At 34.8% G+C, this 27,588-nt stretch overlaps 1 protein-coding gene across 2 annotated transcripts in view; it reads left to right on the forward strand.

The window, feature by feature from the left end:
• Window positions 1-27,588, forward strand: part of PPP4R4 (protein phosphatase 4 regulatory subunit 4) — a 61,143-nt gene that overhangs the window by 16,262 nt on the left and 17,293 nt on the right. For both annotated transcript variants that reach the window (XM_066188721.1, XM_066188720.1), the window contains exons 3-11: window positions 7,370-7,472; window positions 14,018-14,165; window positions 14,830-14,903; window positions 15,873-15,979; window positions 18,414-18,521; window positions 20,544-20,665; window positions 22,202-22,324; window positions 24,493-24,662; window positions 25,693-25,812. In XM_066188721.1, coding sequence (XP_066044818.1) covers window positions 7,370-7,472; window positions 14,018-14,165; window positions 14,830-14,903; window positions 15,873-15,979; window positions 18,414-18,521; window positions 20,544-20,665; window positions 22,202-22,324; window positions 24,493-24,662; window positions 25,693-25,812 — 1,075 coding nt within the window. The remainder of the gene's footprint in view (window positions 1-7,369; window positions 7,473-14,017; window positions 14,166-14,829; window positions 14,904-15,872; window positions 15,980-18,413; window positions 18,522-20,543; window positions 20,666-22,201; window positions 22,325-24,492; window positions 24,663-25,692; window positions 25,813-27,588) is intronic.

A 27,588-nucleotide genomic window follows, 5' to 3' on the forward strand; every position in this document is an offset into this window, starting at 1 on the left:
ATAACAGCAGTAATTGGATAGAAATTTAATATGGACTGTTGGAAGTCATTCTGAGCCCACAGTTACATTTCCTTGGCTGAGAATAAAGCTGCTTCTACAGCTAAAACTTCAAATTGTTTCTAAAATTTCAGATGTATTTTTCAGTGCTCACAATTTTGCACCTATATCTTTCAATTTAGAACGTAAGTTTAGCTTGTATTATTAGATATGATGCCTATCTACTTACAATATCTAGATATCTATATAAAATATATCTAAGATATCTAGTTATAGTTTACTTGCATATGAGGAAAATGCTGTGATCAAAAGCTTCAAACCGTCTTTTCACCCTTTTTTATTTTTATTTTTTTTTGTGGCTTTTCATTTAGTCACTCTACTAATACCCTGTACTTTCTTTCTGTACTCAGTGTTATTTATAGTGTCTCTTCAGGTCTTTTACATTTGCATTTTCTTTTGATCCAGGCTCTGTGATTTTGAAAAAGGCTGGTCAACTCATGTACAAAGTGTGTTTTGTTTACCACTTGTCCGTGTTTCAGTGTTAGTAATATTTTGTTATGGGAATTATAGGCCTATTCTAAAAAGTTTAAATTTTTTGAAAGATTGGTAAGAAGTTCTACTTGTACTTTAATTCTTAAAAGGCTAGGGTTATTCAGGCTTTTACTGTGGTCTTCAACTCTTACAAATACAGAAAAGTCTTTTTTTGTGAAGCCAAGCAGATACAGGCAGAAAGGTCAGTTAACATTTGCTTTCCTAACCTTTGATGTGCTTTTCGTAATAGCATGCAGAGGGATTGCAAGTGGATTTAGCATAACATAATTTGTTTTTAAATGATTGAAGAGACTAATAGCAATGGTTGAGGTGAAGTGGCAGCTTCTGTTAGAGCTGTCAATAAATCTTGAAAAGACAAGCAATTTTTTTAGGCCTGTGAGTCGGTTTAGAAAGGAGAGGTTGAAATGTACAGCTACAGCTTTCTTTTTTTTAGAAATTCTCATCAGCTTCTATGACTATTAGATTAGATCTGCTATTAAAAAAAAAAAAAAGTACTGATAGAAGACCGAATATGCTATAGTCAGGAAGGCGGAGAAGGCATGATAGAAATACACATAGTAATAATGTTGGAGCTTTGTTTATAATGCTCCACACAGGTGAGAACCCAGAAGCTGAAGAAGACTCTAAGTAGATTTTAGTACTTATTAGGTCATTTAAAGTTTTCCTCTGTGTGTGTGTGTGCAGTATACTGATAGAAAAAATAAGACTGGAGAATGAAAAGATGTCCTGTGTCTAAATTAGACTATAAGAGAAATTTAGGTCAACGGAAGTAATTTACCCTTCTAGAATTCAGTTAGCATCTGTGATTTTTTTTTTCCACTTTCAGTGTAGAAAAATTACAGGCCTTGTACTTTTTCAGAAGGCTTCTTATAGCACATAATGCATGCTGTGAACATGACAAATCTTGTTGAATGTGAAAATTATAAATTCTGGGTCAGTGAATGAAGACTGGCAGAATGAAAGATAATACCAGCTCCTAGGTCATTTTTGCTATATCACCTAGGAATGGGAAATGTCATTATCTCGATCTTGAAGTAAAAAGACTGGTTTTACTTTTCACATTCAGACTCAAAAAAAAAAAAAAAAAAAAAAAGCCAAAACGAATTCTACCTAGAAACCATACAAAATGCAGTATGTGTTATAGGCTCTCTAAGGAAGAGAAAACATTACTCTTCTAGGAGGCTGTTGATATTGGGATAATATTTGTGAGGAAAAATATGTTCCTTTGAGGCACTTCTTACATTCTTGAAACTCTTCTTAAAATTCAATGGAGAAAAGCTCAATGTTTACTCATAATAATTAATATATAAACTCATAGAAACCGATGATATTAAGAAGAAAGAAATTGCTGTGTAATTACAATGTATTTGTTATGGTTCAGAAACAGAAAGGGGTATCTGTATGAGTTAGACATTCTCCTTTCTCTCTTTGACAGAAATTCAGCAAGGAAACAGAAATAAGAGACTTCAGTTGACCAAATCTATCCTGGTAAACAAGGTTGCTATGAATACAGGAATACCATGCAGCTAAATCTTGGGTTTTGGTTCTTATTTTAATTACAGTAGAAGTTTCACATGTAGTGGTACAAGTTCAGATATGTACTAAAATCAGATTAGTCTTTTCTTATTTATATATAGACTGTGTAGATTCTATTCAGATGTGCTTTAAAATTATCATGGGCACATTTATCTGAAGTAGAAGATCAAAATGAGAAAATTAGATTTTACTAGGAAAGGACTGCAATGTCAATTGTAAGGAGATGTTCAGCCTATGATATTATTAGGACTTCTGATGTCTTGAAAATTGATATTATTATGGAGTTAAATTTTCAGATTAATTTTATTCTCTCTTATTTTCAGCAAAGTTATAGAAGCCTAAAAATAAAGTCTCTTCTCTTAAAGAAATATCTTTATGTCTCTTCTCCTAATTTACTCTAGATTTACTGCAGATTTACTCTCTTGTAATACATAGGTTCAAGACTGTGCTAATAATTATATTGCTCACAATTCTGTCCTTGTTCAACTGAGGATCTTAAATGAAGTTACTGTAACAAAATAACAGATCTTTCCATGGGACTGAGTCTGCTTATATTATACTTGCTACAATGAATGTCAAATAGATGTTCAGACACTACTGTTACATAATTTATGTTTAAAGAAGTGTAATTGAAATGTAAGCATAACTCACATGAAATAAAAGGAAAGTTTCTGCTTTACACCAGTGTAAAGAACGGGTTGTACTTTTGCAGAAAATACTAAGTTGTATTTTATGAAAGGAATATTCACTTAAATAAAATGAAAGCTAGTCATAAAATGACACATCGATATTTGTGATTTCAAGATATTTTCATAATTTCTAGATTCCCCCCCCTTTTTACTAAAAACCTAACATTATTCAGTCAAAGAAAAAATTTAAACCCAAAGACCCCTCAAAACCCCAAAAATCTTATAAAAGTGTTAGTTTTTATTAGCAAGAGCAGTACTTAGAAAGTAATGTAATATGTTTAAATCTGTGTCTACCCATCTGCATAGGAAAGATTGCTATGTAAGAATCTTCACGATAAACTAAAGGTGATTCTCAAAGGAAGTCTTATGAGCCACACACTTTTATGTTATTGACAGAAATATTTATCTGGATTTCTAGTTTGCCTCGGCAACAGGAGATTGTACAGGAAAACCAAAATGCTGGAGGGAGAACTGAAGTTGAATAATTCTGAAAAGGCTAAATCCTGTCAGATACTGAACTTTTATACAAATAGGAAATTAGATCTAGGATTAAGAACCCCAGTCACTGAATAGTTTAGGTGGTTGGGTGGTACAGGTTAGCTCATGGCCAGAGTGTAATAAGCCAGGTGCTAATGTATCAGTCTCTGAGGGTCCAGCCTTTGTAGAGAAGTGGCTATAATTAATTTGAGCGAGACTGCTCCTCTGAGGTGTTTTGTAAATCAAAAGGTTTAATAAGTAAAAACATCAAAATAACAAACATTACAGAAAACAAATGAAAAAGCTGTGCACAGGTGTCTGAGGAAACCTCTGACACTGCAACCTCTGACCTTGCTAAGACACTCTGAAGAGCCCTTATTTCCTTTTGTGCTCCTTCCTAAATACTGAATGTTTTAGGAGAGATAACCTGGCTTGCAGCCAATAGAGGGAGATACAAGGTTTGAAGAATGGTGACAAGCTCCAATAGATGCTTCTCTCTTGGCACTGAGCCAATTACTGTCAGAAGGGTATGGTAGTTTCTAGGTAAACGTGCTAAAATGTTTAAAGGTAAACTGAATTTCTTTCACTATTGGGAAGCACCTGCTGGGGGTGTGGAAAATGCATTCCTACAGTTGGGGACTCCTGGAAGTCATTTGATCCAATACCCTGCTTAAAGCTGAGCCAACTTCCAAATCTGATGCCATTTGATGTTAGATCACGTTGCTCAAGACATTGTGCAGATGAGTTATGAATGTGTCCAAAGATTCCCGCAACCATGGATTCCCCTTTTGAAGCTTGAGTGTTTGCGAATTTCATTTCCTAATACCCAGTTAGTTACAGAATACTTTAATAATTTTTTTAAAATTGTGCTGTTTCTAATACCTCACTGAAGTTGCTAATTTTGTACTTCAACAAATTTATATTCGAACCAGCATAGAACATTATAGAATCTTGGACTGAAAATAATGTCACTTAAGGGGTGTTGAGTTAACACTGTAATTCCCTGCAGCTGTTTATCAGAACTTCTGTTTACACAGGGAACAGACTTAAGTGGTTGATTCAACAATGGCCATTTAACAAGTAATTTTTGCTGAACTGGTGCAGTTAGCCACAGTGTGAAAGAAAAGCCTCTACACAAACAGAGCTTCAGTTAGAGCTTGAGTAAACATTGTACCTCAGTCTTCTTTACAGTACTGTATTCTGCTCCTGCCATCATATTTTGTAGGCTAGTGTGAATGAAGGAGAGAGAAATGTAAATCTATCTTCTCTTTTTCAAAATCCTTTGTGGTAATGTTGTCTTGCAGTACATCCAGTGACTAATCTTCAATCTTCATGCTGCAGAAGGAGTTCTAGTCCTTCCATCCCTTTTTCAGATAGAAATGTTTCTAATTGAGTACCCAGGGACTTTTAAAATTTTCTTTGTTCTTGTCTTGTTTTTAAAAATGCTTTAAAAATTAATGTAAGAAATCTTATTGTCTTCCTTGAGATTCATGAAAGTTTGCAAAATTGGAACACTACCCTGAACATAATCATAGTGTAGTTGTGGGAAGGGACCTCTCGAGATCATCTACTCCACTTCCCTGCTCAAAATAGTGTCAATTAGAGCAATATATTCAGAGTCTTGTCCCTGAACTCAGGATTTTGAATCCTATAGATGGAGACTGCACCACCTGTGTGGGCAACTCATTCCAATATTTGAATACTCTAACATAGAAGAATTGGTGAATTTTTTAAGGTTTAAGTAGAATTTCCTGTGTATTGAATTTGTTCCCATTGTTTTGCATCCTATCACTGGGCAATGCTGGGAAGAATCTGCCTCTGTCTTCTTTACTGTCTCATATCAGAGTTTATACGTGTCAAATAAGGCCCCCAAGCTTTCTCTTCTCAAGATTAAAAATCTCTGTTGTCTAAGCTTCTCCACAAATATTGCAATGAACTTGCTGCCGCCTGTCTGTGAGATTCTTGTGTTGAATATAGAAAAATAATCATGTTCCTTGAGCTGCTGGTGATGCTCTTGAGTGCAGCCCAGGATGCTGTCAGCTACCTTTACTGCAGGAATGCATTGTTGGCTCCGGGTCAGTTTTCTGTCCACTAGGATCTCCAGGTCCTTTCCTGCCAAGCTAGTTCCCAGTTGGCTGGTCCCCAGCCTTTAGTGGTGCACGGGGTTTTTCTGCCACAGCTGCAGAATTTGCATTTCCTGCTGCTGGTCTTCCTAAGATCCCTGTTGGTTTGTTTCTCTAGCTTGTTGAATCACAAGTCTTCTGGTCTGTCAGTACCTCCTCCTGGTTTTGTGTCATCTGCGCACTGAGAGTGCACTCTGTCCCATACCCAGGTCATTAATGAAAACTTTATTGCCTCCAGTAAGGTAAACCATGATGTAAACCACCTGTCGCTGGCTTCCTTGCCACTAACCACAACCCTTTAAGCTCTATAGTTCACTCAGTTTTCAGTCCACATCCCTTTCTATTTGCTTCTAGGAGGATTTGCTTTAATCTCAAGACATCACAGTTATTATGTGGACTTCATTTTGTGTAGAGGAAACAAGTAAAAGCAAATGCAGGGGCTAGAGGGAGAAGGCCTAGTTCTGTGCTTGTGCTTGAGAAGTGTTTGAAAAGTGCTTTGCAATGGGTCTTGCAGTTAAACCAGGTCTGGTACCAGCAAGCAGCTGCTGTCGCAGAGGAAGGAAGTATTAGGAAAGGAATGTTGGGGCCCAAGAGCTTCCTTCCCTGCATGAGGATTCCCAGCATTGCTAAGTCACTGGGATCTCCTGTAGGATGAACTCAGAAGATGAGTCCTGAAGTTTTATATTTAAATGAAATGTGGATTTAGCTATCACAAAAGAGGCTGAGATAAATTACTTCTAAGTATAGGGCTCTGTTGTGTTCTTCTATAGTTAGCACTGTTAATAAAGGAATAGTGCCTTCATAACACTGTGCCTTCATAATACTGTGACTCTGAAGAGAAGACTTAGCATTTATTTTAATTTGTTTATTGGTACAAAAATGTGTACATCTGAGCATTTAGCAATAATTCACTATAATTCTGAAGTCCTCAATATTTAAAGAAAATCTATGGTGCAGCTCATTTGGTTGAAATAGAAGAAAAATCTTCTGCAGTTGGAAAATTACAGACTGTGTAGGTGTTGAAATGCCTCCTGCTTCACATTCTTAATTGGCAGTAAGCCAGATACTAAGAATTTCTGGTTTAAAGGGAAATGCTTCCTTTTTTTTACATTTTGATGGATAATGGTAGCATTTTGTTTGCATTTTTTAGCAGTTAGGGCTTCTTCCATCTTGATACAAAATGAATAAAATTTCAATTAAATAGCTTCTCCAAGTTATCTTGGCTGTTTGCATTACTACTGGATAACACAAAGATATGCATGCCTTGCCAAAGGAAAAGGATGTGTTGATGTTTAATTTTAGTTTTAATTTTGGCATCCAGACCCTCTTGCTTTCTGATTCTATTCTAGGAGTTGATCCACTTGAGTAATTTTTCTTTTCGCCTCATACTTTCTTTAATTACTGCCTACCATTTCCTTCCCATCCTGCTTTGTTTTCGTTTCCTTTTTCAATTGCGGGATACCATTGAGAGAGACGGAATGAGGAGAAAGGTACAAGTTCTGTAATTTAACCAAGCTTTTACTTCCATTTTTAATCATGTTTGTGTGCATATGACTATACATCTGACTGCTTTCCCTATAAAAGGAAATAATGGTAGATTTCTGATAAAATGTTGTACATTGCATGCTGTTTTCATATATATCTTCTGTTTGCCTCCTTCATTTGCTTTATCCCTTGTATTGCTATAAGGCAAAAGATGAAACCACTGCCTTGATCAGGAGGTTTGTAAAGATCTTTCAAAAGTTTTGTATTTTTATGCAAAGCTGCACTAAAAATTAAAACATTCCATGTAGGAAATGATATATAATAGCTTGATATTTTTAAATGTGGTCTTCTACCATATATTATATATAAAAAAATAATGCCTCTCTTTGCTTACATGAAAAACCTTAGTAGTGTAGGTTTATTCTTCTTGGTTTTGTTTTGTTTTTTAATGAAAGCCATAAGCTTGTAATCATCCCAGTAAGTAATGTATTCTGTTTATGTTTTTGTAAGTTCTGGTCAGGATATCCAAGGAACAAGTGTGGTGGCAAATCTTCCAGTCCTTATGCGACAGAATCCTGCAGAAACACTTCGTCGGGTTTTACCAAAAATCAGAGTAAGTTCTGTGTATTGAAGTTTGAATGTATCTTTTTCTGCCAGTTTAAGTATTTTAACAAAGAAAATAAAAATCCCACTTTATTGCAAACTCAGTCTCTAGGAGGTGTATGTCCAGTAGGTCTTCTGTGTTAATTGACTGAATTTACAAAGTATTACGAGTATTACAGTTTTAAAAAAATTGTTACAACAGAGGAAAAAAAATCAGAATTAATATTACTTAAATGTTCTAAAGAATTATCGGTGTTTTGACTGCTTTTTGAGAATTCTTTTTGAGGACTATCCAGTCATAATGGTTGATTCTGATGTTCTCAATCTCCTTTCATCCAAACATTAAGATCTTCATGGTGCTGTCCAGAAGTGTATAGTTTGCTTTTAGCAGTCTGTGCAATTTCTTGTTCTCCCTCCACATTTTTAGTAAGTCACTCCTAGTTGTGATAAATGCATGCTGACCATGTAATGATATACAGTAATTTTATATAGAGATATGTTTTCATAAAGGATATTTGGGTTGTTTAACCTGGAGAAGAGAAGGCTCTGGGTGCACCTTATTTTGACTTTTCTGTTCTTAAAAGAGGGCTTATAAAAAGACGAGGACAAACATTTTTCAGTGCCTTTTGAGATATGACAAGGGGCAATGGGGTTAAACTAAAGAAGGGTGGATTCAGACAAGATACAAAGAAGAAATTTTTTAACATGAGGATGGTAACACACTGGAACAGGTTGCCCAGAGAAGTTATGGGTGCCCCGTCCCTAGAAAGATTCAAGGTCAGACTGGATGGGACTCTGAGCAACCTGGTCTAGTGGAAGGTGTCCCTGCTCATTGCTGTGGGGATGGACTAGCTGACTTTTAAAGGTCCCTTCCAACCCAAACCATTCTATGATTCTGTGATTGTGGAGAAGATACTTGTCTCTGTATTTCCATATATGAACCCTTGCCCTGAAGTGTACAGGTTCATTTAAAGTCTGGTTTAAGGAGCAGCCTTGGCCAAATAAGAACTAACTAAATCACAAATGCGAATGCAAAACTTAATAAAGACCCCTAGGTCCCCTGCAGAAGAAGAGGGTTGAAGAGGGCATTATCAATGTATACAAGTACCTGACAAAGCAAAGACAGAGACAGGCTCTTTATGGTGATACCCAGTGACAGACAGAACTGCAACTGTTGTTGCAGTGAGCACAAACAGAAACACAGGGGGTTTCTTCTGAACATCAGGAATCACTTTTTCACTGTGTGGGTGACTGAGCCAGTTGCTTAGAGGTGTTATTGTCTTCCTCCTTTGAGGTATTCAAAAGCAGTCTGGGCATATCTTAGCTGTAACTGGCCCTGCTTGAGCAGGGGGATTGGGCAAAATGCCCTCCAGAAAGCCCTCCCTGCCTCAAGTGTTCTGTGAAGTTCTCCTCAGGACTGATATAGACTGACAGATTGTTTAGGAAAAATTGAAGAGCTTCTGGTTGCAGTCTGCACTATAAGATGCAGGTTAATAGGCATTTTGTTTAAATGTGTATGAGTGTAAAAGTGCTTTGAGAGGAATGACTTGAAGTTGCAAAGTAACTGGTAACCCTTCAACTTGCACCAAATATCTGCAGTTAGAACCACATTATTCTGACATACGTAATGCAGTCTTTCTAAACCAACCTACTGGCTTCAAGAAAAGTTGGTTTGGTTTTTTTATGCTTACCATACTGAATCCATTTTTGCCTCTGGTTTTCTACTTTGAGGGCAGAATTCTTCCTGAAGTTAAGGAGGACTAGGAAACACTGGGGATTTTCTACCCTTATTTTTTAGGCTGTAGAGAAGTGCTGGTCTTGGCCTGTCTTCAATAAAAAGTCTAGTATGGGAATACACTTTTTGATTCTAGTTTTAAGGTTTTTTTTTTATATAGGGATGAAGAAAATATTTGAAAGTATGATAATTTGCATGAACAGGGCCTAGAGCCTGGAACGTATTTGTACAGTGGGAGTTAGATCTCAGTGTGATCTTTGATCAGGCTGTACTTAGTTACTTTGTAAAAGAATCTTCCTGTATAATACTAAAGAAGTTCAGCTGAAAACAGTATATGAATAAAGAAGCATTAGGCATTGAAGATATAAATATTCGAAATTAAGCAGACAACTTTAATAATAAATGCAATCAATCTTTGAACGAATTGCTGAGAAAAGTAGTGTGGTATTCATCTTACAGTGTCATTTAAAGCCAAACTGGATGCCTTCCTAGATGATAAAATAAATGAAACCTAAGTTAATGGGCTCCAGACAGAGGTAAAAAAGTAAAATATAATGAGGTCAGTCTAAATCCAAGTGTTCCTTTCAAGTTTAAGCTTTATAAACTGAAACATTTTGTGGAATGTATATGAATTAAGTTCCTTTCTGTGGCAATACAATTATAAAGCCAAGTCTTCAAGGGTGTTCTGTTATCTAATAGTATTTATCTGTAATAGAAGTAAAGTGATGTTGTAGCCATGTGCACTGCACTTTTAACTGCAAAACAGTTTTTGACATTGTTAACTTGACCTGATTTTTTTTTCTTAACCTTCTTTTTATTGGAGGAATCATTCTGACCATTAAATGGAAACTTTTATAGTCTGTAAAGGCATAATTGAACTCAACTGCAATTAGAGTCTTGCAAATGTAATCTGCCATTGCAGGAAAATCAACTAATTTAAATTACTGCACTAGATTCTACTTCTTTAGGTTGGGAGTAGTTTCATTTGTGAAATCAAATTGGCACATGAAAAATGAATTTTGTAGTAGTTTCAGAGGGCTGTTTATTTGAAAGTATTGTCACCATATAATTGCATAGGGAAACCAGTGTACTTATTTAGCATGCTTGCAAATACTCGAAGCAAAATTAATGTTTTTGTTAGAGCTGAGGGTAAAGCAGGTGAAGAAAGAAATAAATGCAAGGAATTTCCAGTCTGAATACATTGCAAATTTGTATTTAATTTGTGAGAAATTGATACACCTGGTTACTTCTAGAAATATAGAAATGGGTGTATGCAAATTGCTTATCATTTTGTGAAATCTAATTAAATTTAAATTGTATCAAAGACACTATATTTAACATAAGTGTTTTAGGTCTGAGATGAGTAAAATCAATACATCAATAAGTGTGACATACATAAGTAATTATTGAATTAATTGTCAGTATTTTGGTTATGCTGTTTAAACAAACATGCAGCGTATAATTTAGATGTTAATGTAGGAATGAGATTAGGAAGGTGTTTTTTAAAATTCTGCAGTTAAAATGAAACTGCATCCTTGTATGTGTTCTCCTACATAGAGAACCCCACTCTGGATTTCTGCATGCACCTCCTCAAGAACCTTGGAAGTCATTGAAATGCAGATTTAGGGAAAGCTTAGACATTCTTACAAGCATTTCTCTTTGTGCACAAAATGGCTTTTTTCAAGTGATGTTAATAGCATGTTTCCTGCTTTCCATCTTTGGGCTCTGCGACCGAAAGTGATGGAGGGAGATTGCAGGTGTCTATCTGAATGACTAATAAACATTTTTCCAAATGCTGTGATTGCAGCAAACTATGCTTATTCTTCTTGTTGTGTATACATCAGGCTTTTTTCAGTGCTGTCTGATTAGTTCCAAACTCATTTTCATAGGTACTTATTTTCCTAATATATCAGCCTCCTCTTGAAAGCTTTTCTTTTCCATAGCTGAATTTATAGTTTAAGAAAAGGTGGGGTGATTTTCATCCTTCCTTATACATAACATTAATTTTAATATCCATTCTCATTGTATCCTTGAGCTTTTGTAATCTCCATTTTTTCTGTGTCTTTTAGTCTTAAATGGAAATTTCTATCATACCAATTCAATTAGTAAAGTGATTTTACTATGTCTCTGCTTGCAGCATTCTTTCAAGAGAATTCTGTTGCAGGACAAAATGTGCATTTAAACTAGAGGTGAATTTTCTTTTTTCCAATTAATGGAATAAACCAGGCTTTCTAATTTGATGACTGAGTTTAACTTGTAGACATGAATAGTTAAGAACTTGCTAATACCCTTAAATTCCATTAAATACGCTTGTCTGAATAAGATAGGGAGAGCTTTTTTAGTCTGGAGTGAATATTTGTGGAGTATCCATGTATAGAGAAATACATTAATTTCTAAATAAATAAATTTATATTAAGTAAATTTAAGTTACTCAGCTTGGGTTGTATGAAAATGGAAAGAGGAGACCCATACATTTCCAAATGCAGAACTGTACAGTTCTGAGTGTAAACATCAGTGCAGGCAGGTGTGCAAGCAGTCTAGAAATTTATATTTCAATGTCTCCCGAGGTCCATGAGGAGGCACATCCAGAGAATGTGTTCTCACACATGATTATCCAGAGTTATGTGGATCAGTGGAGGAGACTATTTGGAAACTTTGTTTGTTGGTAAGTAACCCTGTTTGTATTGCGTACAAAGTAAATATGTACGGAAAACTGAATTCATAGAATCACAGAATTATTTAGGTTGGAAAAGGCCTTTAAGTTCATCAAGTCCAACTGTTAACCTGGCACTGCTCCATAATTTTCTGGTCTGCACTGCTGTGTTGGCATCTACAATGTGTACATAGTGCTCTTGGTTCTCATGGTGATTTTTTTAGAACAAGTGTAAGCCAGAATCCCAGAAAAGTATGGACAGGTATTCTGATCCTAAAAACATTCAAAATACAAAATTGTTGGTTGTCCTAATTCTTTCTTGGCTGTGGCTGTAAGAGCAATGGTGGAACAAGGACAGAGTCTGTGGAAATAAGAAGGCTGTTTTCATGGGTAATGAATGCAAATATTTTGTTGGAAAGCAGCACAGTGCTGTTTCTTTTTTACATTTGTGGGAACAAGGACACAGAGAATCTCTTTAGAAAGAAACATGGTTGTAAACTGAGACAGGTCTTGAGACATAAGTTATGGTTCTGCTTGAAATAAGATAAGCTAATAATTTGTGTGTACATTTGCATGTACAAATGGTTTGATACTTGTAGATTGAAAACTTACTGGTTTTTATCAAGTCAAGTAGTAATTTCTCAGATGTTCTCTACAAACTATTTTCTCAGCAAAATTCCTCTGATATGCAATGCTTAGAGTCATAGAATTGTTAAATTTAGAAAAGCCCTAAGATTACTGAGTCCAGTTGTTTACCCAGCACCACGATTTTCACCATGTCCCTGAGTTCCACATCCATAAGCCTTTCTAACACTTCCAGGAATGGTGGTTCCAGCACCTCCCTGGCAGCCTGTTCCAATGCCTGACCACCCTTTCAGTGAGGAAAGCCACTCTCCAGCCACTCTGCCCCACACCCAAATAAAAACAAACCCCTGCATGGGGTATGTGTGACCCAGGTGTAGGACCCAGCCCTCGCCTTTCTTGAACCTCAGACCATTGGCCCTGGCCTTGATATTAATTAAGATATTAAATAGGACTGGCCCCAACACTGAGCCCTGGGGATCCCCACTTGTGACTGGCTGCCAACTGGATGTAATTCCATTCACCAACACTCGGGACCTGGCCATGCAGCCAGTTTGTGACCAAATGAAAAGTCTAATCTATAAGCAACCATGCACTTAGGTGCAAAATGATTTTTTTTTAAAAATTTGATCCAGGCTTATTTTTTATTTTCAATTAAAAGTTCGGTTTATTTTTGATTTTTGGTGAGTGATCTGAGAAAACACTGTTCATACCAAGCACTTTAAAAAAGAAAACCACATATATAAAGGGCTAAGTAGGAAATGCGGGCTTCAGACTCCTACTGAATTTGGAATCACTTGTAAAATGAGTGTAGTGCTTTAGTAGTAGAATAATGAACTTTTTACTTTCCTATTAAATAGAAAGACACACTTAGAAAAGTAAACAAATGAATGCTGTATCAAAGATTGCATCCTGCAAGGTCTGTGCATAAATCTGAAATTTAAATTTTAATATGCCTGGTTTTAAATTTAAAAAATAGTAATATTTCATTTCATTTCAACATATTAACTTTGTTTAACTTTTGAATGGATGATTTTTAAGGCAACCTAATTAATGATATTCTTGTGTCTCAGACTCAGAAGTACTAAATGTTTAGTTAGCTAGATAAATACTCTAGTGTATCTTGTTCTATTCTTAAGACTATATGTACTTTTCATTTGCATTCCATGTTAGTCGAGGGATGAAATTTCAATTGCCTTCTGCTATTTTAGTATCTATGAATGAATGAAAGAATGAAATACTTTTTTTTAATTCATGTGAACAAACAGTAGAAGTACAATTGTTGGCTGGTCTGTTTCTACTCCTCATTTTGCAACGTAGAAAAATTCACACATTGCATTGATAAAACTTAAAGTCACAAAAGATATTATAAGTACCTTCTTTTTTCTTAGAAGATTCATGATATATATCAAGAAAATTTAATGTCTGCAAGAAATTGCTGTTAAGAGAAAATTATTTTACAGCAAATTTTGTAGTTTACCCAGGTTGTTGCATATTAATTCTAAAAGTGAATGTAAAAAATTGGATGTTTTTTCAGTACATTTCTGCCTCACTCTCTAAATTGTTATAATTTGTAATTATACAGGAGGTTCTGCATGTTGCAGGAGTGGAAATGCAGTTAACCGCTGCTGTTTCTTTTTTGACTGTTCTGCAAGAGGAGTTGGTGTCCGTTCATACATACTCCCACTCCTTCCTACACATCATTCTCCAGAACCTGGAACACAGAGATGCAGGTCAGGGCGGTACAGCTACTCTGATGGCTGATGGCCTCTACATGTTTTGTTTCCCTAGTGACCTTACAATACTGTGTAAACAGCGCAGTAACTGTGGCTTTGTATCTAGACTTGCATGAATGAAAAGATTTTGGCATGATGACCACTTTCATGTTGATATTTAAATGTAATTCTGATTGAAGCAAAAAAACCCCTGTCACTTTGTCTGAAGGATTAAATCCCGAAGTCTGGGCTTCTCCCGAAGTACCAATGTTTTGTGATTGAGAAAATCGAGGGAGGATGGTTGACATTTCTTTTATGTTGACTATTTTTTCTTAATTTCTTTGACACTAATTTGAGAATACAAGGGGGAAAAAAGGTCTGTTGTGCAACTAGAAAGTTTCAGTGCTTCTAAATGAGGGAAATTAGCTTTATAAAGCAATCAGACTAGTTATTAATTTTATATGGGAATTGGAAAGGGAAAAGAAATGGGGGCAAACTTTGCTTCTTACCCATCCTACTTCTTACTCTGAAGTCTTGAATGTTAATATAGTGGCTTTCAGATTCATAGCTCCTTGAAGACATGTGTAAAAAGTTAGAGCAAATGTTGTAAAACTGGTGTATGTTTTGGTTTAGTTGTATGTGCAATATAAGACATCACATGTAACTCATTTCTTTTAAACAGGTGTCAGCAATGCATGGTTAGAAACTCTTCTTGCTGTAATAGAAGCTTTACCAAAAGAAACTGTCAGACATGAGGTAATACTAATCTCTCATGCTAACAAAAAAGAATATTAAGATTGTAATACTGTATTTCCCTGCAAATTTTATTCAGTCAGATTAGTGGCAGTTCTTTATCTGTGAAAATGGTAATTGTGGATTGTGTTTGTGGAACACACTGTAAGAGACGAATGAGCAAAAAGGTCACCTTAGAAAAATAGTATTCTTCAGCAAATAAAGTCAACACTTACTTACACTCCACTGTAACACTTCCACTGCACTTTGTATTCTCAGTAACGGTTTTTCTGCAGCCTGGTTTGGTTTACAGGATAGTATCTCACTCTATGTCTTAATGAAGAAACTACATTTTGTTTACTACAATTGCAATATCTGCTAAATGGAACTGAATGCTGGAGATGCAATCCTTAGTATATTTCAGTAGTTCTTGGTGTACCAAAAACTCTAATGCACTGCAAACACTCTAAAGTTTTCCCTGTGTGGCTCAAGAAGGAAGAAGAAAATCTGTCTCTAAGTTATAATGCCAGTCCTCTTTAGTCTGCCAAGTTTTTCACTTTTAAGTATTAAGTATTTTGTTAAGATTAAAAGCTTTGCAACAGACATATTGACTGTGTGTATAATTTAAAACAATATGGAGATTTAAATATAAGATTGATTGTGTAGTATAAAAATTCTCAAAAAAATAAGAGTAAAATCCAGAACTGTTTAAAAAAATATCTTCTAAAGGGTACAAAATTAGGTTGGAAGAAACAGAGAGAAATTATTCTAGTCACCTCCAAAATCTAATTGTAGTGTAATTTCAAAGATGTTATTTAAACAAAATTGACTATTAATGTGGATAGGCACCTTTGTTGTTAATACTGATTAATTCAGTGAAAAGGTTAATGACATTTGGGATAAGTTTTTCTAGATTTTTTTTTAAGAAGTGGAATACTTTATTTAATGCTCACATTTTTTCTGTTCATATTTCTTCTTTTTTTTTCCATGTAGATCTTGAATCCACTTGTTTCCAAAGCACAACTTTCTCAAACACTTCAGTCCCGCTTAGTTAGTTGTAAAATTATGGGAAAAGTAGCTAACAAATTTGAAGCTCATATGTAAGTAGACTGTCAATATATTTTCGTTCCACAGTGTAAACTAATATTTCTTCTTTAGTGGACAAAAACTACTACAAGAAAAGTAGACTTTATTGCAAATTTTTTTTTTCACAGATCCCTTTCATTATTTAACTAGCATGTTAATCGTTTTATAACTTGAGTTTGTATGTTCTTTCACACATTTGACTGGATACCATTTGCATGCCATTCTCCATATTGCTTTTCTCACTAGAAAATAAGCCACACAGTAGATTTCTTTCTTACAGGCACAAAACACAACTTCATCCCCTTAGAGTATCTTGTCATCGAAAGAGGAATTCCATTCCTAACTTTTTATTATGTACCAAATTTAACATGTAGATCTGTTTTTTCTATCCCTACATAAAAATGTAGATATATCAGGATCTACTGCTGTTCCTTGATATTATCCATCCCCTAGATTCAGTGTCTGTGAGTCTCGGCAGAAGAGGGTGCACTGATGAAAGTAAATCTGAGTCACTCACCTGCCCAAAGCAGCTGGTATGGTACATTCCTTGGTCAGTTTACCCAGGCTTGTGATAGCAGGACCATTTCACCAAATGTGTTTGCTATCTGACCAATCCAACACAGCATCACTTCGAATTACAATAGAAACCCACCATGGGCCACTAAAGGTCCAGAGACTGTCTAGCTGAGGAAGTCCACTCTAATAATTTTGATCTGCCCCAAAATGTAAGAATTCACCATAACAGAAAAGAAGAACAACAGGACAATATGACAAGACATTTAGGAATAAATTTCCTTAGATTTTTTTTCTTCAATAAGAAAGAACTAGAACCACTAGTTCAGTAAAAAAGAACTAGAAGCACTAGACAGTAAAAGGAAACTGTCTAAATATTAATTTGAAGTTTAGACTATACTAGTTGGACATAGAAAAATTAATGAAAATGGCATAGTCGTATTTTTTGAGAATGTTACCAAATCTTTATATTCCAAATCTCTAGGACTCTGTCAGAATAGCTGTTGCATTTATTTATTTGATGTTACATTCTCATGGAAATAAGTGACTGTAGGGATTACTTGGAATCTTACGTGAAAATATAGTAGTGTTAATTAGAAGCCATAATAATCACATCTTTTGTGGTGTTTCTTCAACATGATTCCTTGCTGTTCAGAAGAAGGAATCCCCTCATTTCAGTAAACAGGTCTTAGCCTCTTTTCTGCACAGCCACTATATGTTAAGAAGGACGACTCAGAATTTTCTGGGACATCTTGTTATTCTGGTAGAGAGCTCTGAGTGTAGTTCAGAGGCCTGAAAAGAGAGCTGGGTCCTCAGGTATAGAATGTGGCAGACTGAGAATTCAGGATGCACTCTCATTCCCCTTTCAGAAGGGCTCTTTGTACAGGCCCAGAAGACACATCTAACCTCAGGAGTAGGCAATATATAAGCATATCTTCACTTTCTTCTACAGAGTGGCACAGTTTTTCCTCATAAAATTTATACTGCAATTAAGAACTTTGTATTTGATGTTACTCCCAGGTTATTTATATCCTGTTCTTGTCATGGAATATTAGAGTTTCTGCCCTCTGTTCCAGTGTTCCAAGTTAAAAAGTCTTTTTCTTTTTTTTTATGTAGCCTCTAATTTAGTGTGTTCTGAAAACTTCCAAGACTGTACAATTTTTGAAACTTGAGGCTAAATTTTTCTGCAAGAAGTAAATTAATTTTCACTGGAATAAATGGAGGCTGTGCAAGCTGGCTTGTAAATTTGCTTGTCAGTGTCTACATATTATTTATCTTGAGTTTTGCAATAACATAAGGATTTTTATAGAGATATTTTATGAATACTTATCACAGAACCTTGGGCAGTGAAAAGAAACACAATGGCAGATTCTGCCAAGTTATAGTATGTGTTTTTATTTTGTATCTGCCATTGATTTACATGAATATTTGGTCTACTGCCCTGAAGGCATTGCAATATTCAGGCTTTTAATCTTCTTTTTCTCCTTTCTTCCTAATTATGTCTTGGGTGATACCTGGATATCAAGGATGAGGTTTTACAGAGGTTTAATTGGGATTTGCATTTCCATTTATATAATATTTTTATTCTTTCTGTGGCTGTTCAGAAATTGTACTGAAGATGGTTATTAAATGAGGACAGCATTCTACTACAGTAGCCTACCTACTATTTTTGTAGTTTATAAGAAATAATAGATGAAATATGAGCAAATGATAATGACAGTAAATATTCCTTTTCCTGTTTCCTTGCAGCACATACTTGCATCCAGTGTACAATATTCTTTTCTAATTGCTGATTATCAGAAAAATCATTTACTGTGTGTGATAAATTAGTAATATATGGGATAAACAATTAATATGTGAGTAAAGTTCAGTACTACTCAATAGATTTTATATATTCTTGTTCCATATATTAATAAAAAATGTTCACATTTTTAGTATTAAAAGAGAGGTTCTTCCATTGGTAAAATCACTGTGCCGGGATGTGGAATATGAAGTTAGAACTTGCATGTGTCGGCAACTGGAACATGTAGCTCGAGGAATAGGGTGAGTGCAATTTGCCTGACTGATCTTAAATGCAGATTATTTCCCTAAAATGTTAACCTAAAAATGCCTTTTAAAATTGCTGAATTCATGCATGCTCAGTAATGAATTTGGAATGTACAGATGTGTTCTTAGTAATTGGCTGTTGGCAGTTGTCTCTTTTCCACTTTTAGATTTTTCTTTCTCTTTTATAGTAAAATTGCTGAACCGTAAACCCAGCAGTTTTTTGTAAATAATGACTCCATTTATAGCTTCTTGAAATTATCTCAATTATCCATTGGTGGTATTTGGCTTATTTAAAAATTCTGACAAGTATTAGCAGTTTTAATAATTACTATGCAGTGTTTTGAGGAAGGATGCTAAATGGCTTTTATAAGCAAATTTCAGCTCAGTATCAACTTTTGCTCGAAGCTTGAAGGCCTTCAATATTCACACATAGGATTGAAGAAGTCTAGAACTTAATAAAAGAAAATTTAAATTACACACAGGATTGGTCTCTGAGTGAACAAATATTTTAAAATTTGAGGTCTCTCTACCTGTTATTTTGTCAGGGAGGAAAAAAAGCAGTAAGTTCTTCTACAGAATTGAAAATGTATCAAGTAACATTCTTTACCCAGTGCTAGACAGCAGAGATAGATTAGATCTTATACTAATAAGTAACCATACTGGAAAGGAAATTTTCTTAATTCTGTTTAGTGTCTTTAAAATGAAGTAAATTTCACTTATTCTACCTGGGAGTTGAAAGTTTTAAAAAGTCGTAAGTATTTTGCAGTGGCAAATGACAGCATTGCTGGTAATTTGCCCGGCCTTAGAACATTGGGTTTGATAGGGCTAAATACTTGGTTATCAATTAGTGGTCTGTCCTGTGTATTTTTCTTTGATTCTCTACCCGCTAACTTCTATTTTTAGCATTAATTGATTCGTATAGACTCTTCTCTCTCTGAAGTTTTTTACTTAATCCCTTCTCAATGCTTTAGATGATTTAATCTCATGAGAAATGGTGAACATTGAGTGCTTTCAGTATGGAAGCTATTCCAGTGTGTCATGTTCAGGATCAATAGGTAGTAGGTAAATTAAAAAAATAACTAAACAGACATGAGCAAATTTTCAGGTAAATATTGAAGGTATAATGTGACAACAATCCAAATGCTTATTTTTTCTAGTTAGCGTTATTGCCACTACATGATCTATCATTGTCTCGTAATTTTATTTGAAATTTTAATCATTTGCTTGGAAGAGTACTGTTAACACCACTTGATTTGCTGGTAGCTAAAATAAACTCTGTAAGGTGCAAATCACGTTGATGCTGATTATAGACATTTGAAAGGATTATTGTTTATATTGACTTACAAAAGGGGCAGCTGTTACTGCTTTAGTCTAATTGGAAGGGATATTTTTAGCATTTTTATTTCAGCATTCTGGAGTTAAGTATTAGTAGTATGTTAGTAGGTCAGTATGTACCAAGGCAAAAAAGGACAAGCAGGACCCTTTCTTTACTACTTTAAACCAAGGCCAAGAGCCAGTGTTTAGACTAGTTGGGAAATCGCATTTTCTCTGAGCACTAGATGTTCTCTCTAAAGAAGACTTATCTTTGATGTATGAAATTTCCAGACACTTCAATCCAACATGGCTCATCCTTATTAAATTTTGTCTTTGGACCATCGTATTGAGCATATTTGATCATAAGAATTTTCTTAGTGATACAGTGAAATAGCTGGAGTCCTTTGATTTTTTTCAGACTACATTTTCTCTAATTTATTTTGAGCTAATTTGAATGCTTTTTTAATGATAAAAAAAAAAAAATTGCGTTTAAGATTTGCATGTTTCTTTGGTTGATGAAGAAGAAAAGTCCTGAGACTGATTGGAGGTTTTTATTTGACTTTAATTTCCTTAGAACTTTGTCAGTTTTTTCTTCTTGACTACCCAGGAAATATCTAAATGAGTGTTTCAAGGAAGAATTCTGTTTTGCAGTGACAGTATGGTTTCATTGGAAGTTTTCTTTTGACTGCTTGCTTCACATTGCAGGACAGAACTAACAAAAACTGTGGTGCTTCCTGAGTTAGTGGAACTGGCAAGAGATGAGGGCAGCAGTGTACGCCTGGCAGCTTTTGAGACCTTAGTCAATCTGCTCGATATGTTTGATGCAGGTATAAATTTAATTTAGTCCGATTCTTAGTGCTCTAGTGCATCTTACAATGTATTTAAATGCTTTTTGTTCCGACTGCACTATTCAGACATTTCTGATTTTATTTTGTTCATTGCTTTGTTCTTTATTTTTCCTTATATTTCATGTCTTGCAGTGCTTTGTATGCAGAAAGTTTTAAGGGAGGTGAGCTAGTTGTCCATGAAATCAATTATCATATTCCAAGTTTCTAATATAATATGCCCAAATGGAATGAGTAAAATTACTGTATAGATTATGGGAATATTGTGTTGCTAGTATTGAATTAATTAATGTAGTGCTATCAGTACACAGAATACAAAGTATTAGCTCAACAAAAATGTACTGTACAGGAACTTGGTGATGAATTACTACAATATATGCTTGTATTTAAGCCATATAGAGGTGTTGATAAGGAAAAGAAAAAAAAACAATATAGTTTTGGGGAGAAAACTGTAAATGGACTTTTTAGCAGTTAGTGTTTATATCAGTAAGTATGATAGTAGGTTACCTTTCTAATTCCTGAGGCTCTGTATTGATGCTATCAAGTTTGTGCCTCTCTTTGCACCTCTCAGTCTTCACGCCTCCTCCCCCACTCCCTGCTGTAACTACTGCTTTGAGTTACTGTAAGAGGCTTAGAGGAAGCAATCAGGGGTTATTTACAGGTTTTTAAGGAATGTTTCTAGAAATTGGGTTTGTGTGGGTTTTGCTTTCATTGCTGAACTAGAAAATTAACACTTCTGAAGGTAGATGACCCAAAATTACATCCTAGAATTTCTCTCCCACAATACCAAAATATTTCTTCAGGCCAACTTAACTTTGTTCAGCTACAGTTATTTGCTGAATTTTGCTGTTGATCTACCATTAAAAAATCATGATCCCTTTAAAACTCAAGCATTTTAGTACAATGATTTTATTTAAAATAAGTCCAAAGATATAAATTTCTTCAAACATTTGCTCCTTTATTTTATAAGGACACAGAGTGTTTGGATTTGGCCTTGGTTTCTAAATTATTTGTTTTCTTTCCTGTGTCCTAATTATTTTGTCTCTGTGAATTTACTGTATACGAAAAAATTTTGAAACACTTCTCAGTAGGTTTCAAAAATTAACTTGCAGCATATCCTGATTTTTCTGTTTACTGTCATAGTCATGTTCAGTCTTATCTCCCAGTATTCCTACTATTGGAGGAAATCTTGTTGTAGGAGTACTGCATTATTCTTTCTCTCTCTATGTTCTTGGTGAATGGAGAAGGTAGTGACTGTTCATTTATTCTCTGCCTCGTCCTTTACTGGGAGATGCCTTTTCACTAACAACCAGCAAACAAATGAACATGACATGAAAGGTACTAAATTTAGAATTATTCTCTCTACCTCTGGTTTTGTAGCTTCAGTGAGTGCCTGCCAGAAGTAATCCTGAGAATGTTAAATGAAGTTTTTCTCAATTTATTACCGTAATGCAGTCTCTGTGCTCTTTCTAAAAAGTTGACACATGGCTAACTCTAAAAATTTCTTTTGTTTTTCAGATGATCGCAGTCAAACTGTTCTCCCATTAGTGAAATCGTTCTGTGAAAAATCCTTCAAAGCAGATGAATCTATCCTAGTTTCTTTATCTTTCCATTTAGGGAAACTTTGTAATGGATTATATGGTATGATTTAATTTCTTTTTAAAAATCTTAAGAATGTGGAAAGATTGGAGAATATGAACCCCTTGGAAAATATCCAGATTTGAATGTATCAAATGAAATGGTAGTTAATTAGATTTTGGATATTTCCTCTTAGGGTCACCATCTGTGTGTTGTTTATTGTTGTCAAAGATGGAAACATGGTGTTTTATCTTTATTGGTTTGACTGATTTATTTGGGTATTCTGGAGCTTGTGATTTGGATGATTGAAGTTGTGAAACTAGAAACCTTTGAAAACATTACAATGTTAACTTTATTCATTTCTGTGTTTGGTCTCCTTTTTAAGGCACAGTTTAGAGTGTGGCCCCTAAGGAACTTCAGGGGAGAAAGGAGATCTGATGCCAGGCAGATTCCCCAACTGCAGCTGAGGTCACATCTGTACTCATAATTTTTAGACCTATAATTCGTGCTTGAATTTTCACTTGAGCACAGCACAACTTTCCTTGAAAATTCTGCCCACCATATATTACCTGTGGAGGAACAGCACAGAATCATGGCTTTACATTATCATTTCCCCCTAGACTCTTAAACCCTTTGATCTTTCCTACAGCTCTTTGAAATGAACCTTCATCATTATGTTAAGAGACTATCAGAGTGACCATTGCTTCACTCCAGATTACTTGAAATGGCTGTTCCACAGTGTCAAAATGTTATTTTCAGAAACAGAGAGCTAGGACAGTCCATCCTGTGTTTATCATGTTTTTCTAGTCTTCTTTTCTCTAGGTTGAATGACTAATTCCTGATCTTTCTTCACCTCTGAACTCCATCTGACAAATTCATATTTTTCTTGAAGTTTTATGCCCTTGTACAGTTGAGTGAAGTGAAAGGGTTACTTCATGTGTGTTGCCATATATATTGCTCTTCACATTTTTTCAGTATGAAAAATTGCCTTTTTTAAAAAGTCTAGCAGCTAGTTAGTCTTCCTATTTCCTGGCCTTGTGCAGGTGTTGCAGATCAAGCTAAGCATAGTACCTTGCTGCTGTTCTAATGGAATAGTAGTCTAAAATTTTAAGACGATATGTCCAGTTACTGAAGATCATTTTAAACTCTGTCTTCTGAAGAATAAGCTCTCTCTATCCTGGGTTGATACTTTCAGAATACTGAATAAGCCAAGTCTCTTGTCTAGCATCCAGAAAATCAATGAACATACTGAATAGTACTACAACTAGGATAGAACTTATTTTATACAGTGGGCTATCTTGTCAGTAGTACATGGGTAGTTTTCTCTTAGTTGTTTTTCCAAGCAGTTTTGGAGCACCTTTATATTTTTAATCTATCATTCCTGTTCCCTTGTTGTGAAATTCATGACCTTTACTGCCTGTTTTGTTCCACAGGTCCTGTTATCCCATACTAGAAGGAAATTGAATCAGTTTGACAAGTTTTCCTTTTGCCTTGTTGGCTACTGCTATTTTTTGGGGGGTGTATATGGGTGTGGGGGTGTGTGTGTGTTGGTATTTAATAGTAAATTTTTTATTTTTTTTTTCTTTCAATTTTTTCAAACATGTGAAGTACCCTGACTTACCTGATTATATGGCTTGTCCTTTCCCTCTCCAGCTATTAAATATCAAAACTACTTCAGCCCTTTTCTATTCTGTTATTTGAATTATTTAAGATTTCAACAACTAATACTTAAGTATTTTGAATACTGCAATGAAACACATCTGACTGCACATTTTTAAAACCTCTTGTTTAAGATCCACTGACCTGCTGCTTATCTGCTTAAAGTTTGAATATTTGTCAGAGTTAGTAACTGTGCTCAGCCTGATGATGATACTAGTGGAATTTGAAAAAGAAAGTAAAATAATTAAGCTTTTCAGCCTTCTTGATACCAATCACTGATAACTTTCCTCCCTCTCTGGAATAGAAAATTGAGCCTTTCCTTGATTATTCTCTTATTACTAATGTACTTGTAGTTTTTGAATTCCTCTTGCTATTTACATTCCAGTTTGTTCTGAGTACTTGTGTGTCCTGGTTATACTCTAGATTCAAGGGGGGTGGGAGGGAGAGGAGGAATAAAATCAAGATATTTGATAGATTTTAAAATATGATATGTTTGGGTACATTATTAATAGCATTTGTAATGAGGAAAGTTTGTTGTTTTGTTTGGTTTGTTTTTTTTTTCTTTTTTTGAGGCATTTTTACTCCTGAACAGCACTTGCGGTTTTTGGAATTTTATAAGAAGCTTTCCACACTGGGTTTACAGCAGGAAAATGGGCGTAATGATAATCAACTGCATCTGCAAACTCTGGAACAGGAAAAGAAGTATATTTCAGTGAGGAAGAACTGCGCTTACAATTTTCCAGTAAGTAATATTACTTTAAGGTTTAATATTAATTTGTGTTGTGCATATGGTTCACCAAATAGGATTATACAAGTGATAGAGGAGTTATTCCCAAACTGTTCATTGTTAGCTAGATTTTAGCTCTTTCCTGCAATGTTTCAGTTAGTGAGATTGTCCAAAAGAGTTAGCAGCAAGTACTACTCTTTGCAGAGCCTCAGAAAATTATTGGCAAATTTTGACTGAGGGAATGGTGTTCTAAGAGTTTACTGGTCTTATCCTTTCCTACACATTTCCTCCAAACGCTTAGCACAAAGGATATGAGAAAAGGTCTGTGAAAGAATCCCCAGTTTCAAACCACATGAATCTGCACTTTCACTTTCACTGCATGTCACATCATTCAAGGGAGCTGGAGATTGAAACTGGATGCTCAGGTTGATGTTTCAGTCACGTTCCTGCCTGAGTACTGAAAGTCTTTTCAATTTTATGCGAGGTCTTTAAATACACCAGTCATGTTTCTGTAAGTCTACTTCATATTTTGACATTCTGCATTTGTATTCAATGAAAACATGTTTGCACCATGAGCCAATAGACAACTATTTTTTCTTCTGCCTTTTAAAGGCAAGCACACTCTGTAGGTAGACATCTGTTGGTTTATTTGAGCAAAACCAAGGTATGTACAAACACAATCATATTGAAATTCAGATTCTTGCTTTGCTACTTCCTAAAATGTTCTTTGTTTTTGAAGTATCCATTTGCAGTTTTCGCTTGAGTACAGAAACATTAACAATATTTATAAATCTGAAGTTTTTTTATCTCATGGTTTTAGTCCTTATCTTCAGAAAAACAGCCTGCAGCATTTCTGGAAGATAAATAAATTTGGTTTAGTTCTCAACTCTGGATTTTGTCTGGTCCTTGTGTTTTAACAAGGCCAGCAAAACCTCCACACTTCCTCATTAAAATAACAACCTGTTATCTCTCAAGTCCATCTGATAATCTCTTCTATTGTTATCCTTTAGCTGTGTAGTTTAAAAAGGACTTTATCCTTCCACAGGCCATGATTGTTTTTGTGGATCCAAAGAATTTCCATTTAGAACTTTATTCTATATTCTTCTGCCTTTGTCATGACCCCGAAGTTCCTGTCAGATATACCATGGCCATAAGCTTCTTTGAAGTAAGTCTACAATGGTTCTTTGTTATTGCTCTCATGGGTTGATTTTATTTTGTTTTTGTCTTTAAGCTTATGTTTATGACTGTTCAACCCAAAAAAAAGAGACTTGAGAAAATGTATTGACGTTATTTAGTTCATCAGGGGTGTTCAGTTCCTTCTAACCTCTGTATATAGCCCATATACACATTTTATTTTATTTAAGTTGTGTGATATTTAGCTACAAGAGATTACTGCTAGGTCACATTGTAAGGAGCAAAAGCTAGAAGAAAGGTTTGGTGATGTAGAACCACATAACAACATAAACATATGTACATAACATATGAACATAAACAAACGTAGCAACTATGATACTTGAAGTTTTTCAGTAGTATTAGAAAACAGACAAATGGGAGACAGGAACTTCCCCCTTTTGTGCCTGAAAATCTTTAGAACTGTAGTTTCCTGGTGTATTTATGTGGGACGAATCTAAATGAAATGCTCAATTTAATATGAAACTACTTGGAAATTTATGCAGATGTAACCGCATATGTATTCTTATATTCCCATTCAGCTTATATAAATTCTACTCTGTTTTTTTCATAAAATTTAAAAAATGTACAAATGCATAGATAATATTAACTATATGGAGTGAATTTCAGAAATTAAAATACACTCCCCTGAATATAGTAACCAATACAGGGAAATCTTCAGTGTTTTCATATTCTCTCTCTGAGAATCCTTGTTTGTGTTTCAGTCTTAGAGCTTAGCTTTGATCCCATTTTTTTGCTGGGTAAATTGGTAAATTAAGCAATTTGCTAAAAAACATTTAAATGAATAGTAGAGGCAAAAATGGCTTCATTTCCACCTTGTAAGAAACATGTATGGATTTCCAATTCTCATTACCTAATGATGCCTTCTTTTAATGAATGATAGTCCAACATAATTAATGAAATTGTAAAATTAGTATCTAATTCTACATAGTATTTTGTTTTAGCTGTATAACACTGTTAAGGTACTGCCTGAATATAAGGAAAGTATTGTAGCTCATTTATAAAAACCTGTAAAATTATACCTTGGTCTAAATGTACATTTAGTTCTCACTGATTTAATTTTAAACAGCTTAACTAGGCAACCATGTGACAGACAAAAATGAGTAATTTATGGCATTCCCTGCTAGCTGGATTACTTTCCAAAAAATAAAAGTCCTTGTAGCCATTTCCTTAAAGCTTCATCTTGATTGGAAGGAAGCTCTTATTTTCACTTGGCTTAAAAAAAAAAAATTAAAAACATCATCTAAATATTTCTTGTGACAAAATCTCATTCCTCAAGTTTGTGTTATGCTTGCTATTAAAACTTTTTAATAGCATGTAGATGGACTGCTAGTGCTTTTTAAAAATTTACATGAGACTTATGAATCACATAAATCACAGTCAAAAACCAAAAGAAGTAAGGAGTGAAAAATTCAGGTGGAAGGTTGGGGAAACTTAAAATCCAGCACAGGCTAAGAAAATTTTGGATTTTATTGTCTGTAAATTATACAGCTGGCTGACTTTAACTCTCCTAATTTACAACATTTGAATATTTCACAAGGAAATTTCTAGCCTTGCAGCGCAGCCGAAAACATTTTTGGGAAATGTGAAATAGAGTTAATTCTAAAAGCATGTTTCACAGTTAGATAATAGAGCTATTTCTTGTCCCATGTTCTTGATATAAGCATATTTTTAGTGTGATCAATGGGAAAGTACACAGCTTTAGGAAGCTGATATTAAACACTTTTTCTGTGTCTCTTCATGCTTGCTG

This window comes from Chamaea fasciata, unplaced genomic scaffold (assembly GCF_029207755.1).
Source record: "Chamaea fasciata isolate MVZ Bird 193981 ecotype frontalis unplaced genomic scaffold, bChaFas1.0.hap1 SCAF_7, whole genome shotgun sequence".
Classification (NCBI taxonomy): domain Eukaryota; kingdom Metazoa; phylum Chordata; class Aves; order Passeriformes; family Sylviidae; genus Chamaea; species Chamaea fasciata.